At 27.9% G+C, this 15,193-nt stretch overlaps 1 protein-coding gene across 3 annotated transcripts; it reads right to left on the bottom strand.

Annotated features, from left to right (window-relative positions):
* Nucleotides 1-431: 431 nt before the first annotated feature.
* On the bottom strand, nucleotides 432-5,531 carry LOC136082365 (uncharacterized). 3 transcript variants are annotated; one of them, XM_065801449.1, is made up of 7 exons: nucleotides 5,322-5,531; nucleotides 4,979-5,175; nucleotides 1,852-2,064; nucleotides 1,465-1,605; nucleotides 1,206-1,381; nucleotides 936-1,106; nucleotides 432-818 (listed from the first exon to the last, which is right to left on the bottom strand). In XM_065801449.1, exons 1-5 carry the CDS (start codon nucleotides 5,398-5,400, stop codon nucleotides 1,379-1,381), a joined length of 633 nt encoding a protein of 210 aa, XP_065657521.1. In that variant the 5' UTR covers nucleotides 5,401-5,531; the 3' UTR covers nucleotides 432-818; nucleotides 936-1,106; nucleotides 1,206-1,378. The 3 variants fall into 3 exon arrangements, with proteins under 3 accessions (XP_065657521.1, XP_065657520.1, XP_065657519.1); XM_065801448.1 differs by lacking the exons at nucleotides 432-818; nucleotides 936-1,106; nucleotides 1,206-1,381 and having other exon boundaries at nucleotides 1,413-1,605; XM_065801447.1 differs by lacking the exons at nucleotides 432-818; nucleotides 936-1,106; nucleotides 1,206-1,381; nucleotides 1,465-1,605; nucleotides 1,852-2,064 and having other exon boundaries at nucleotides 3,132-5,175.
* Between the last annotated feature and the right edge of the window lie 9,662 nt (nucleotides 5,532-15,193).

The following is a 15,193-nucleotide window of genomic DNA, read 5'->3' as shown; positions in this document are numbered from 1 at the left end:
TAGCTACAAAATTACAAAATGTAGCTAGCGAAACATTGCTACAAAGTCGTAATGTTTACACTGTAAAAAATGTCACGCAAAATTGTCTAATAAAACTCCCATGTCACGAAGCCCGATTTTTCACGCGACATTTATAATCGTAGTTGTCACGCGACATTCAAATATTAAGTTTAGCGTGACATTTATAATTATAGTTGTCACGCGACTGTTTAAAATTAAGTATGGCGTGACATTTAATTTCTCACGCGACATCTAAAACACTATCGTGTCGCATGTCGCAAAGCCCGAGTTTTCACGCCACATTTAGATAAATTAAATGTGGCGTGAAAAATCGGGCTTGGTGACATGCGACACGATAGTGTTTTAGATGTCGCGTGACAAATTAAAAATTAAATGTCACGCCATACTTAAACAAATAAGAAGACCTAAGAAACGATAAAAACTATATTTTATTTGTTTTAAAACAAGCCATCAAATATATTTGCTTATATATAAACGAATAAATTTTCATGGTTCAGTCAATATAAAGTGTCAATATACCACAGCAACAGATTTCACAAGATTTTACATTTTTTGAGCCAAAGCTTATTCGTGCAATCAAATGGTAGTTGCAAGACATAATGCTGCAGTAGCCCTAAAACTCCTCCAAACGACCTTGGGTACGATAGGTCCATTATATAATAATATGCCAGAAGTTGAAGGACGTGTAGTGCATCATTATGGCGTTGTCCTATTGCAATAATATTTACTTTGTCGACAATTTTTACATTTTCGGCTAAGATGAGTCGAGGCCCAGGAGAAAAAATAATATCTTCAGCCTAAACATTTTGTAAAAAAGAAAATCATTATCTTAATCTTTTTATCTTTCTTAATTAATATTATTAAAAAATATATAATTAAAAAAACAAAATTAAACAACTTTTCGTTAAACTTACACCATCAATAACAACTGGGCACAGCACCCCTCTTCTGGTAGTGCTGTTGTGAAATTTAATCAGGGCAGGTGCAATAGGCATACCAGGATACAATTTATCAACGACTTGCATCAGCTTATCTAATGCTGTTTCTCTTTTTATAATGTTCATTCTTTCGAACTCGTCCATGATCTAAAAATATATGTAGCAGTGCTATATATGTCCTACATTGTAGCACACATATAACAATCAATGATACATGTGACAAAAGTATAGTTATTGTTTTCTTACGATCTCGAGATGGAATAGATGATCTTTGTGCTCTAAATACGGCAGAGAACAGCGCATATTCCTCACTAAACAACGGATGTGTTTAGTGAGGAATATGCGCTTATCTAAATCTGGAACTCTTTGCACCTTTGGAAAACATTGCAATAACTCTTATAACTAGATTGTTACTGTAATTACTAAAAATATAAAATATATTTTTATTATTATAAAAAATATTGATAAAAAATGATATTTAGTTTAAAATTTTATGAAGTATTACTTGTATATCATCATCAAATGAGGCATCGTTTATTCCAGAGATATTAGGCATTCTGTTTGCATTCTTAGACTCTGCCAAACTTTTGATTTTTCGCTCACGTCGCTTACGAATAACATTCGAAACACGTTTTACAACACCACCCTGAAAAACAAAATATAAAACTAAAAATCTTGTGCAACACATGAATGTGACATGTATAAAGAATTTTAATTCAAGATTTTTTAAATCTAGATCTTTATCTTGACCTAGATGTTGGATTTAAATTTACCCTATTTAGGATAATGACGTAACTTATGTTTAACTAAACATTTTGAAGAATTTATAGTGAGCCATTGGTTTGTGTGTGAAATATTTTAAAATAAACATTAAATAATAATTCAAACTTACTGCACCCTCTTCTCCAAAAGTACAGTTTGGATATGACTCTTTCAAAAGGACAGTAACACGACAATAAAACTTCTTTCTAATGGAAGGGGTTCCCTCAGGGAGACACCTTTGGAGATGATGTGCTAATTCACTACCAATATCTTTAAAGGTATGCTTGCGGCAAGGCACCAAACCATTTAAATAAATGGTGCAGTCCATCGAAAAAATAGGTAACTAGTTTTTCCAAAAAATAAAAAATTAAATATATATATATATATATTATATATATATATATATATATTATATATATATATATATATATTATATATATATATATATATATATATATATATATATATTAAAAAAAAAAAATATATATATATATATATATGTATATATATATATATACATATATATATATATATATATATATATATATATATATATATATATATATATGTATATATATATCTGTGTGTGTGTGTGTGTGTGTGTGTGTTATATATATATAGGTCAGGTCAGGTTATCCTTACGTCAAGTCAGGTTAACCTGCTACTGGTAACATGTAATCCTGTGCAACCTGCTTCATATTAACGCCAGGAAGGGCATCCGGTTGTAAAACATTGCTTCAACTAGGGGTGGTAGATTATTCGGTATTTTGAATTAATCGAATAACGATTAAACTTTAACAAATTAATCGATTAATTTAATTTAAATTAATTTAAATTAAATATAATTAATTTAAAGTTATTGATTAAATCAATCGATAACTAGTATTAAAAAATTATATATTATAATATATATATATATATATATATATACATATATGTATATATATATATATATATATATATATATATATATATATATACATATATATATATATATATATATATATATATATATATATATATATATATATATATATATATATATAAACATTCTATTGTTTAGATACTTTAGCAAGTATATATTCTGCATGCATTAATACGCTTATATATAAATGAACAAAATAACTACAAATCTTTCTTAAAAAAACACCAACAAATATACAAAATATATTCATATTCAAAATATTTATTGTAATTAAGAAACTATGAGACAATATTTTGACCTAGGCACAACTAATATTGTGCCATCTACAGTAAATTTTGTCAATGGCCACGGAATTTGGAGATTTTCTAAAATAATTGATTTAAACATATTAGTACTTCTAACATGAAAAGCCAGTTTATGAGGTATGTAGCTGTCAATTGTCATTATACAAACTTTTACGCAACTAGGTTGAAGGTCAGTGATCTTATAAAATTGATAAGAATCATCAATTGTCGAAATAATATCACCAACTTGGTATACAATTGAACCAACAACAATCTTTTTTTTAAATGTTTAGTCTTTGCCGTAAAAGGATAAGGTATCAGTTGACCATTATCATGGCAATGTTTTTAAAGTTATGCAAGCGTACACTTTTTATTTTATTGTGCTTTGCTTCAAAATTCATACAAAATTGATTTTTTAGTGGACCAAATCGATGCATTTGTCCAACAAAATGAAGTAAAAAATGATGTTTTGGTATCAGATTTTTTGGCCACAATAAAGAAAATGATTTGTAATGCTTTTCAATAAGAGTTTCTAAATCCAAAATAGTTCTATTTGTAGTTATTGGTGACAAAGTAAGTTGAAGGATTTGTAAAAGATCAAGAAAATTAACATAATGAGGATCATCGGAATTGCTGTATTGTCCAATAAAAAGTGGAATGATACGAGCAAGAATCAAAATTTGAGCAGATGTTTGAGACCCTGAAATATCAAAGGTAGTTGGACAAATATTGGGCTTATCTCTGCCTTCAGAGTATGAATAAGGAAACTGAATAATAAAACTATTAAGTGCAGCTAATGAGTATATACGTTTTTCACAAATATGCAATCGCAGCAGAAGACATAGTTCATGGGGCACTAGTCCTTCAAGCAAAATGTGCATAGGATCGTGTGGTGCGTTTTCAATAATATCAAAAGCGGTGATTAATAAAAGTGCACTCTCATAATTTATGCCATAAAATCTTGACCAATAGAGTTTAGATTTTTTACTTGTCACACTCTTGAGATCTTTGATATGTTGATGGTGGTTTGCTTGAGTACGTAACATACACAAATCTTCTCTGTAAATTGATGACATTTGTATATTTGTGGTAAGACATGTACGACAGCATCTAAATACATTTGGTGCAAAGCTGGTTTTAAATCCACAAATGTGATTTGAAGCTAATGTATCTCCCAAATATATAACAAATTTTAAAAATAGTTTTACACAACCAATCGTTGAATTAAAAGTAACACCATTATTCAAAAGATTACAGGAATTATTAAAATCTTCTAAGTACTGAAAATAAGCCCTTTTTTTATTAGACTTAAATAACTTTACAGGCACAACTGCAAGTGGAAAAACTGATATTAACGTAAAACGCATATATGATGGCAAGGAATAAAATTGAACATAGAAAATAGTTAGTTTATGAAGTTTTCTGTGTTTGCCAATAGGGTTAGCTAATTCTATATTGTCACAATATAAACTAAGAGAAAATTCTAATGGCTTGTGAGTAGAGAAATCTGTACGATATTTTGATTCAGCATCTTTCCTACTTAAAAGCTCTACAAACTCATCAATTTGCAAAAGAAAATTAATAATGTCAAATAGTAAAAAATTATAACCTTTGCCACTAGCAAACAAAACTTCATTTATTTTCAAAATGTCAAACAAATCATTTAAAAATTTTTCTCTTTGATATTTATTACTAAGGATATCCACTTGTAAAAAATACTTGTCAAAAGTATGAAAATGCTCTTCTTTTATTAACTTCCGAATATTAAGTAACATATTGGCGGAAATACTAAATATTGTATTGACAGTTGTTGAAGGCACTCTCAACTGACCACATAGTTTAATTGCTAATGTTGTTTGCGAGTGTATTTTTATCTTGGGAAAAGGTAAAACTGCTTTTTCATTTTTTTTGCAAATGTGCCTTGATACTCCTCTTGTTGATTTAAATGAGGCATTACAAATTTTACAAACAATTTTACATATTGAACTTATACCTAAATGTCTGTCCATACGTGCATTATTTTCCGACATAAATCCACAACTACATACCTTAACTCCAATCTCTAGAGAAAGTGGAGACTGGACAGTAGCTTGGACTTTCATACTTTGTGGCTGCAAAATAAACGATGATTGTGGCGAGCTTTTACTTGTACCAGGAGAATTTTCTTGGCTATAAATTGGAACAGAGTTTAACATTTGAAGAAATGTCGGTTCGTATGATATTCTTTGGAATGATGGGTCTGATTCTGAAAAACATGAAATATAATTATCATATATTAAACATAAGATAAGCATAAGTAAATAATAATAATATTAGTTTAGAACAAACTTTTAAAATAATTAGAAAAAACCGGACATAATGATTTTAGACTAACTTATAGTAAATTTTTACCAATAACCTTGACAACGATTTCACATGGATTAGGAAGAGCAACTATCATCTCATCTTCTAACACCATGTCAGAAAACATCAAATCAAAGTCATCTGGCAATACATTGATCTTTGAGGACACTACAACAAAAAATTATTTTTGTATATTTTATGCATAAATTGGGTAAAACTATGACAATTCTATTACAAACTAAGTTTAACTAAACAACATTAGATAGTAATATCTTTAGGCATAGAATACAATATTAGTATAAAAATAGCAGTTAGATTATTTAATATATAATATTTTACAAATTGTACTTTAAGCTTAATTTATAATTTTACTTTGACACAAATTTGGAAAATATATACTAAAAGTAAAATTATTATCTTAAAATTGAAAAAACATGTTCTTAACTGTAACTATGTATACTTAAAGGTAATAGCATACGTATCTATTGTAATTATTACTATTGTGTGTTGACTTGATTAGTTTATACAATTTGTGAATAACTTTGTCTGTAAAAACATTTAACAGAAAAAAATGGATTCAATGATTGATTAAAAATGCAGCTGGGTTTTCAACCAATTCATTTCTACCAAATGTAAGTGTTAAATTATGTAAACTCTACAGTTTACTAGTTTAGATAATCTTAAACAAAAATAACAAAATAAAAATTAAAAACTAAACCTGTTATCAGTTATATGGAGTTTTAAAAACTAAACCTGTTATCAAGTTATCAGAACAAATTCTAGAATAATTTAAATCAAAATTTAACTTTTCAGGTTTTACTGCAATAAACCATTTACTTTTAGTGCAATAAAAGTAAATATTTTAGTGCAGCAAAAAACAAAAAAGCAGGACTTAGATGATATCAAAATTATACCAATAGATAAATTAAATTTATATGACATAACAATCAATGTATTTGAACAATCGTTATTTAAAGTTCAATTTTTTTAAAAAAAAAGCTAGTGAGGCCAGGACACACAGAAACTGTGACACAAAAGCCTAAAAAAGTTTTTTTAAACAATAACAATTGTAAATAATCGATTGGCAGTCCAATTGCGAATAATAGCAATGTACACAATAACATTGTGTAAAGATAATCATTATCATAGTGTATACCATTGTACGAGCTTGAAATACTCAATGATGTATTAAGGATAACAATTATAAATTAAGAATAGGTATTCCCAATATATCAGTGAAAATACTTATCTCAAATCTATTATTAACTTATTTTACTGTCATAAGTTATGACAATTTATGTAGAGTGTATTTTTAGCTAATATTTTAAACATTAATTTTAAATTTTTAGATTTAGGCGTGAAAAAATTATCATCTACAGCCAAAACCACTGGCATAAATTTTAATAAATAGGAAATTTTAATTATTTTAAACATTACCCAGCCAGCCCAAACACGTGTTTTTAGAATCTAAAATGTTAACACCTTTAGACGTCTAAATTCAAATAACTATAAGCCATCTAATTGTATTTATCTTTGAGACAACGAAAAATAGCTGTCTCAAGCCGTCTAAAAGATGACTACAAAGAGATGTCTAATATTTATCTGAATTTAGACATCTAAAAGTGTTAATATTTAAGGTGCAAAGAAAAACGTCTAAAAGACGTGTTTGTGCCGGCTGGATATAGTCACAGAATAACCACGAAAAATTAATTAATGTGATATTTCTTTTTTTCTGTGCGGAAACTATATGTTTTAATAGTCACGCGACATTTAGCGCGTGGCGCGAAATTTATTCGTATGGCGTGACATTTAAACAATTATACACTCCGTGACATTTATAACTGCTTGTAAACTGTAAATAGTTGCGCGACTTAGATCATTTATGTGTAAAGATTTAAAAGTGGCGTGAAGTTTAAACATTTTGCTGGGACATTTAAGAATTTGGCGTGACATTTTTTACAGTGTACAGTTCAATTATTCTCATGATTACAATAGACTCAATACTAAAAATTGAATTTTTAAAAATGTTATAGACATTAAAAGAAAATAAAGTAAGAAGAAAAAAATCGCCTAAAAATCGCTATAAAACTAGCTAGTCGCTAGCTCATTTCCCACCGGGCTCATTTCCCACCTGCATCATTTCCCACCGGACTATCTTTTAAATGCCATTCACTATGCAAGTATACTTTAAAAACAATATTTGAAGCTTAGCTTTATTTGTACTGTTTGATTCTAATGGTTTTAGGTTGAATTTCAAAAGACATGAGGTTTTTTTCCAGATTCTGTTAATATGTATATGTACGAGCTGGAATGTGTTGAAAATAAAATCGAAAGCGTTCCTTCTTAGTCCAAAATTAATATTTTCCGAAATCCAGAAAATAGTGCTTAAAAACAATATCATTTATATTATTTTAACTATCTCATTAAAAAAATCATAGAAACTCTCACTACCATCCATTATCTTTGTCTTTAAAATGTGGTTAATTTAATATATAATAATAGCCTTAATGATTTGATGACTTTACGGCTTACGTTCTACTAGAATTACTATTTTTGGGTCTGTTATATACATTACGTGTTTCAAAGCAAAATAAAATTAATATAAAACTCTTTTTTTTTTTTTAATTAAACAATAAGATCATATATATTATATAAATAAGTTAAAAAATTTGAGTTTAATTAGTTTAAATTCTCATAGAGCCGTAGATAAAAGCAACTCTTTTAGGCTTCAGTCCATGGTTTTTGTGAGTCTCTATGTATATCTCGGATGTTTGTTCTGAAAAAAGTCTAAGAGCTTTCTGATTCTTATTGAGAAAATCTACAAGGTGTTATTTAATAATATGGAACTTCCAACCAAGTGACAATGTTTTGTCAAACACATCTTTACAATAGTGTTCTAAATATTCAGCAGATTCAATAAATTGCAAGATATCTTTACTGAATGAAGGTTTTAGCATGATGTCAAAACAACTTTTTGCAACTGAAAAGTTTTAAGTATATATATATATATATATATATATATATATATATATATATATATATATATATATATATATATATATATATATATATATATATATATATATATATATATATATATATATATATATATACATATATACACATATATATATATATATAATTGTTACCTGTTCTAAACTTCTGCAGGGTTTCAGCGCAGGGGTATAACTGAATTGGTGTTACCAGCATCATTTCATTTAATCATTTGAGAACTTTACCACAGTTGGGTCCATCCAATCCGTCACCATTAAAACCATGCAACATTACATTATTTTTATCCAAAAAGGATTTCAGGCCCTTATTAACTAGAAGAATGTCAATAATTTGTCACAACATGCTCATTCATGTGAAGTTCGGGAGGAGGGGTGGTATCAAGAATAAATTTTCTAGGATCTTCCTCAAACAAACATGGGTTAATAACATTATTGAATAATTGCATAGTCTTATAAGGATATCCTGCATCTTGGTACGGATGGTTATCTGAACTTAAGGAGGCAAAAGTTCTTCCTGATGAGCTTATTGTATCAGTACAGTAACAACATGCATGTTTTCCAACATGACACAATAATAAATTATCTTTTATTTGCGTAATATAAATTAGGTTAAGTTACTAAACCTTCAGTGAACCCGTCAATTCCAACTCTAATAACGACTTTCATAGGATCTAATCCACGTAGAGAGCAGATTTTTTGAACAAGTCTGGTGAGATCTTCAATGTATACAACATCTTTCAACAATGAGTTTTCAAGTTCATCTTCCTTTCCATTTAAAAAACTGTAAAACTTATCTAGAGCATAAGACCGCTTCATAGACGTAGCAATTGAATTCATTTTAACACCTAATTGTGAAATACCATACCGTAAACAAAGTAAGATATATTAAATACTATAAATTTTTTGAAAAAAAAAATTAATGTACTGCCATTTAAATTATGTTATAAAATATTTAGACAACTAGACGACCAAGATCTTTTCGTAAATCTCTAAGAATAGCATTTTCAGGCAGATCATAATTTTTATTGATATCAAATATTGTATCAGTGGAGACTACTTTATTTATTTAAAGCTTAGGTGTTAGTACTACATGTAGGAGCAATCTTCCTAAAATTAGAATTAAATATTGTAGAAAGTCATTATAAATAAATAAGAAAATAAATAAAAATCTACCAATGAATAATTGTAACGAATTTTGATCCTTAACTAGAAACTTTAAAACTGTGGAGGTTATTTGCTCTGACCTCTTTTCATCCTTTGAAAGAATAAGATTCTAATCATTTTGAACAGCTGATGTTCTCATGCATGGGTGCCTAATGCTCTTTCCAACTAGTTGAAAACAATCTGCGCAGAATGAGTTTAATCTTTTAATGCAGAAATTTTCATTTGACTCAATGATATAATCTCTTAAGTTAAAAATCTTGTGGCTGCGCTTGTCTGATACCATACAACAAATTGGACATAAGCATTGATTCTCAGTTGGAGCAACCCTTCTTACCTCTATAAGTAACTCTCTTCTACTTTTCCAAACCTCGTCTATCATTTTTACAGGCTTTTGCTGCTGTGAACAAGATTGTTTGTATTTTTAGTGAAATATTTTAGAAAAAATTTAATAAATAGAATAAAATATTTATAAAATATAATAACCTTTTTGGCATAGGGAGCAAATTTGCAACGGCAACAAAGCCTAATGGGAAATGCATTTATATCAAAACTAAATCCTTCATGTACATAGTCTCGAACTAGTGTCACCAATGATGGCATACTGCGAAGAGAGTAGTTGTCTGTTTTGTTACAGCAACAAAAGCAAACTGAATCTCTGCACTCATTATGATTTTTTTTCCTGGTTGTAAATATTAGTTTATGTCGTTTTAACCATTCTTTAATTGAAAAAAAAAATTTAATACATACCAAAAGATTTTCAAGATTTTTTTTTGTTTAAGATAATTAACCTCCAGAGACCTCCAGATGTTCAAGATAAGTAACCTCCAGATGTTCATTTTCATATTAATACAAAATTTGTATATTATTTATTGCATAAATGCATATTATTTAACAATATAATAATAATAATAAAATAATATTTATAATAAATGTATATTATTTAATATTTAACATAGTATTTAATAATATATTTAAAAAAAAAATCACGGTAATCAGCGTTTGGGAACAATATCATCTTAAAATTAGGGCCATAAGGTCGAAATATTTTGAAGGGGAGGGGGCAACAACAGTATTTCAAAAACTCCACCATTATGAACGCAACTAAAACTTATATGTAAAATTATTATTTAGTAAAAAAATATCTTAACATTAAAAAATTTACGACCTCCTAAAGTTGACAACCCCCTCAAAAGGAGGGGGTTTTAAACTTTCTTAGTTGCTATTTTTTAACGATAAGAAATTTTTTTTAGATAAATTAATTTTTCCGTTAAATTATGATCTATTTCAAATATTTTCGAAATATAGGTTATACTTGTGCAAATTATTGTGGTTTCGAAAATGCAAACCAATTTTATTTTCATATTAATTGCATCCGCTACGGTTTGTTATAAATTTAAATAAGATTAAAAACCTAATTTTTGCAATTTAATACGTTTTTTATTACTTTTACTATTTAAATACTAGGGCGATCAATCAGTTTTGCTTCTTCTCTTGATATGCAACTGACTATATGTTAAGGGGTCGTCTAAAAAGTAAGTACACCAAAAATTTAGAACATGGACCGCCTGCTTCAATGCGTATTTTTAAGTTCCCCCATCTTTTCACACCCCAAAAAAGTACGTAGTCTTTGGAAATACACCTCCCCCATTTCTTTTTTATTAATTAAAAAATTTTAATTTAGATAAAATTCTATACTGTAAAATTCCCTAATTCTGAATGTAACCAAATACCGGATGGTTTTAATAAAAAAAAAGTTTCATAACTCGCTTAAAGCATGAGATCGAAAAATTAGAAAAAATTAGAAAGGAAAATCTTTTCGAAAATATGTAAAAGAACTGTTTTTTACAAATTTATTTAATTTTTATTTAAAGTTGAGAAATTAAAAAGTATAAAAATACTGTTAGTTTCAAAATTTTACTTTCTAAATTTTCCCATTAATTTCTGCACACTATTATTGTTATTTTCTTGGTTATGGTTGACCATGCCAAAAACCATGACACGCAAGACTGCAAGTTCAGTACAATTCTTGTACTAAACTTGCAGTCTTGCGTGTTTACACAAATATTCTTTGCCAATACCCTAATATTTTTCGATAGGCCGGAATTAACGGCAGTTTGGTGGATTGAGTTTTTTTGGTAAAAAATTAACCTTTCTCAATTAATACTAATCTCAATTATTTAGCGTAGGCACAAAGCTAAGTTAGGCCAAAAGAAACAAGATCTAGCGTGCAATCGAATGAGTGGCAAAAGTCACTTTTGAAGGCACTCTTGAATATAAATTTCTGAAGTCAAAGTTGACAACGTCGCACAAGCTAAATTTTTTAAATATTATTTTTAAAGTGATTTCCGTTTCTCATTTTTTTCGGTCTTATGGTTTATTATAACAAATTTATTAATTTTTTTTTTAAATGAATAAACTTCAATACAATACAAATCGAACAATATAAAATAGAAATTATATAAAATATTCCAATCATGAAAGATTTCAATTTAAAATCAATCATAACTAAATTAACAACAAACAAAAAAACGAATAACTTGGATTTGCAGCGAAAAAAGTAAAAAGTAAAAACACTAATTTGTGCAGAATTTTATGCTGATTATTTTAATAAAGAAAAAAATTTTTAATTATTATTTGTATTGATTAAATAAAAAAGTTTGTCGCCAGCAAAAAATATAGACCCTTAAATTCGGATACATGTAATAATTACACAGGTCAACAAAAAAAAAATTTTTTTCTGGTGCTGAGCAAATAATTTGTTTTTTGTATAGCATTTCTCATTTTGATTTCAAATATGCAACTCTTTTTTTACCATCACATCAAGTTGTAAAGATATTTAGGTTCAAATCTTAAGTATTTAGGGTAAAGTCCCTAATATTGTTGAATAAAAAGTTATTCAAAAGTATGTCAACCTGTTGAAATAACTTGGATTTTAACATTCTGTTGAAATTTTTTTAAGAGTCTTTAGTATTTTTTTACATAATTTTTTTGTCAATAAATTTCAAGAAAAAATGTTTATGTTTTCTAAAATCTTTATGAAAATACGCTTCTTTTGAGACCCAGGTTGACATATTTTTGAATAACTTTTTATTCGACAATATTAGGGGCTTTACCCTAAATACGTAAGATTTGAACCTAAATATCTTTACAACTTGACGTGATGGTAAAAAAAAGAGTTGCATATTTGAAATCAAAATGAGAAATGCTATACAAAAAACAAATTGTTTGCTCGGCACCAGAAAAAAATTTTTTTTTTGTTGACCTGTGTTGTTTTATGTGCATGAAAAAAAATAAAAGGTAAGTTTGCCACCAGCAAAAAAAAAAATAGACATTTTAATTCTGATAGAGGCTTTTTATTTTATATGCATTAAAACAATTAAAATTAATAATCACCAGTAAAAAAAAAATAACACATAAATCCTGGTGTATATTATTTTATAGGCATAAAGTTAATGCATAGGTAATAATTTTATTATTGCATTATAGAACATGAATAAATTTAAACAAAAAAAAAGCGAGAGAGTTGAATCCAGCTAGCTATTTAAGCTACTATTGAAAAAAAAGTCCTATGTGCAAGCTGCTAAATAATATAATGTTAAAATCTACTCTTTTGGACAAAAGAAAAAGATATTTGATTGATCGAGGAGCACCAAGAAAGATAAGCAACACCACTGAAGCGGTTATTGTTGTTTTAATAAAATTTATGATTGATATAGGCTTTGGCTTTAATAAAAACAAGAATTGATTGTTGTTGAAAATCATTTGTAATAATTACATCAAACTAGTTTATTAAGACAGCAAACCGACTAGAAAATGGTACTCCAGTTTCATGAATAAATATTATAGAGAAAATTTGCCCAAGAAAAGTAAGCAGCATGCAAACTATTAGAGTAGTGGCCACACAGCCAGCTATAATTGACAATTAGCTTGAACAGTTAGCAGCAACATGTAATTAACATTATTTAGGCGATATGGCCTTTCATATATTAAATTGTGATGAGTCTGGTTTGCAATTTGATCAAGGCAGAGTCAAAGTTATTTGTAGAAAAAGAACAAAAAATCCTAAAAAGTCAGCAAGATCAAATTAAAAGCAAATGACGACAATCTTGATTTGTTGTAACGCTTTCGGCAATTATTTACCCCATCAAGTAATTTATAAAGCCTAACATACTATAAAAGACTGGTGCAAAGGCGGTGCCAAGAATGTTTATTATAACAGTAGAAGTTCAGGCTGGTTGGAATCCGAATTTTTTGTCAGGGTTTAAAACAGTTTTTTCGCCTCACTTAAACAAACTTTCAAGTTTTACAATTCTAATTCTTAATGGCCTTGCTTCAAATATATGCTTAGAGTTGAAAAAAAAGTCAAGGGAATTCCAGAGCGAGGAGGCTCTATAAAACGTATACTTTTATGATAAATGCTTCGCTATTATGATAATAGCGGTAGCATTAATTTATTAAAACATCTAAGTTGAAATGGTAAATTTTTCTTTAAAAATAAGCCCTTCATAAATTCAGGGTTTAAACCATTAAAGGATTTAAATCTTCGATCATTTGTAATCGCAAGATTTGAAGATGGATTTCTTGGGTTATTTTCTAATTTTAACATTTCATCTAAAAACACATCAAATCTTTTATGGACTATCTGGAGTGCTTTTTCATGAATTATAATAATAAGGTTATCATTGTTTTTTGAGCAAAACATCCAAATTGAAGAACAATATGAAAAATTGGACAATATATACGCGTTGAATAATAGAATAGCTTGTTTATAAAATAGAAAACTTCTAATTCGAGGAAGTACACAGCACTTATTAGCTTTTTGGTATAGAACTTCAATGTGATCACTTTAAACCCTTATCAATTATCCATTAAATCTATATCAATACATTACATTTTACATTACAGAGCATATCCATTAAATCTATATCAATACATGTACATTAAACACACCGTCAAGAAAGTCAAGCTTTGCTTAAAAGCTTTGATACTTTGAATTATGCAGTTCAACAAATTGGAAAATATATAATCAATCAGTATTAAATATGATCAGAGATCAATTGAAATCAACTCCAAATTAAAAAAAAAATCAAAAAAGTGAGAGAATAAAGCGTCAAGCTAATTACTTATATGACTAATAATAATAATAATATGACTTCGGCGGATGCCATAGCTGAACAAGCAACAAAAATACAAAAATTAGACAAACAAGTTGCAAAGAAAATGGCTAGAGAGCAAAAATAAATTGCTACTGCAAATCAAAAAGCAGAAAATCGACAGAAAAGAGAAGAAATAATTGAAACAAAGTCAGTCGGCTAAACCACCAAATAAAAAAAGTCGAAATTCAAAGAATTAATCAGAAGACCCATATTTACCTCAAATTTCAAACAGTATTTTGAAATCTGGTGATAGCCTTTGTTATTCTTGTGAAAGTCATTGGGTGAATAGGTTAGTTAACCAATGATCTGCATGTGAGCAATGTTCTAATTGGTTATGAATTGCATGTGTTGTTGATTATAGTCCAACTATGGAATTTATTTAAAATGAATGGGAATAAAATAATGTATTTTCTTTTTTGATTAAAACACTTCTATTTCATTTACAGATTAACTTAATTAATTTATTGCTAGTATAAATTGTGTGTGTTTTTATATATTTTATATGCATCCGGAATAAGCACATAGACTCCTAATTCTGGATAAAAACAGTGTATTTTAAAAGATAAGTTATATGAAAATTAAAATT

This window comes from Hydra vulgaris, chromosome 07, assembly GCF_038396675.1.
Source record: "Hydra vulgaris chromosome 07, alternate assembly HydraT2T_AEP".
NCBI classification, from domain to species: Eukaryota; Metazoa; Cnidaria; class Hydrozoa; order Anthoathecata; family Hydridae; genus Hydra; species Hydra vulgaris.
Note: the sequence above shows the minus strand (reverse complement) of the source record. Positions and strands in the feature narration are given on the sequence as shown.